Source organism: Phaethon lepturus, unplaced genomic scaffold (genome assembly GCF_000687285.1).
Source record: "Phaethon lepturus isolate BGI_N335 unplaced genomic scaffold, ASM68728v1 scaffold29117, whole genome shotgun sequence".
NCBI classification, from domain to species: domain Eukaryota; kingdom Metazoa; phylum Chordata; class Aves; order Phaethontiformes; family Phaethontidae; genus Phaethon; species Phaethon lepturus.
In genome coordinates, this window is record NW_010554471.1 from 1,525 (window position 1) to 1,794 (window position 270).

General features: G+C 63.7%; 1 protein-coding gene across 1 annotated transcript in view; it reads right to left on the bottom strand.

Annotated features, from left to right (window-relative positions):
- Positions 1 to 270, bottom strand: part of RNF41 (ring finger protein 41, E3 ubiquitin protein ligase) — an 18,218-nt gene that overhangs the window by 966 nt on the left and 16,982 nt on the right. The window contains exon 5 of the mRNA XM_010291876.1: positions 33 to 136. Within this exon, the coding sequence (XP_010290178.1) occupies positions 33 to 136 (104 nt within the window). The remainder of the gene's footprint in view (positions 1 to 32; positions 137 to 270) is intronic.

Here is a 270-nt window from a genome sequence, read left to right on the forward strand (position 1 = left end):
CCTCCCCGATCGGCACAAGAGCCAGCACTTACTCCAGGATTTCGTTGTATTCGATGGTCTCCTCCAGGTTCTGCAGGTTGGGGTTGACGCTGCGGATGGCGCGCATGTAGGCCTTCAGCAACTGAATGTCCCGTTTCTGCAACAGGCAGGACACGGCGGGGTTTGCAAAATGGAGTCAGCGCCACGGCTACACGTCACGAGACCAGACCCCAGCGCGGCGGCGGGGAGCGACACAACCCTGCCCGTCGGGTCCGCCCGGCGGTGGGGCAC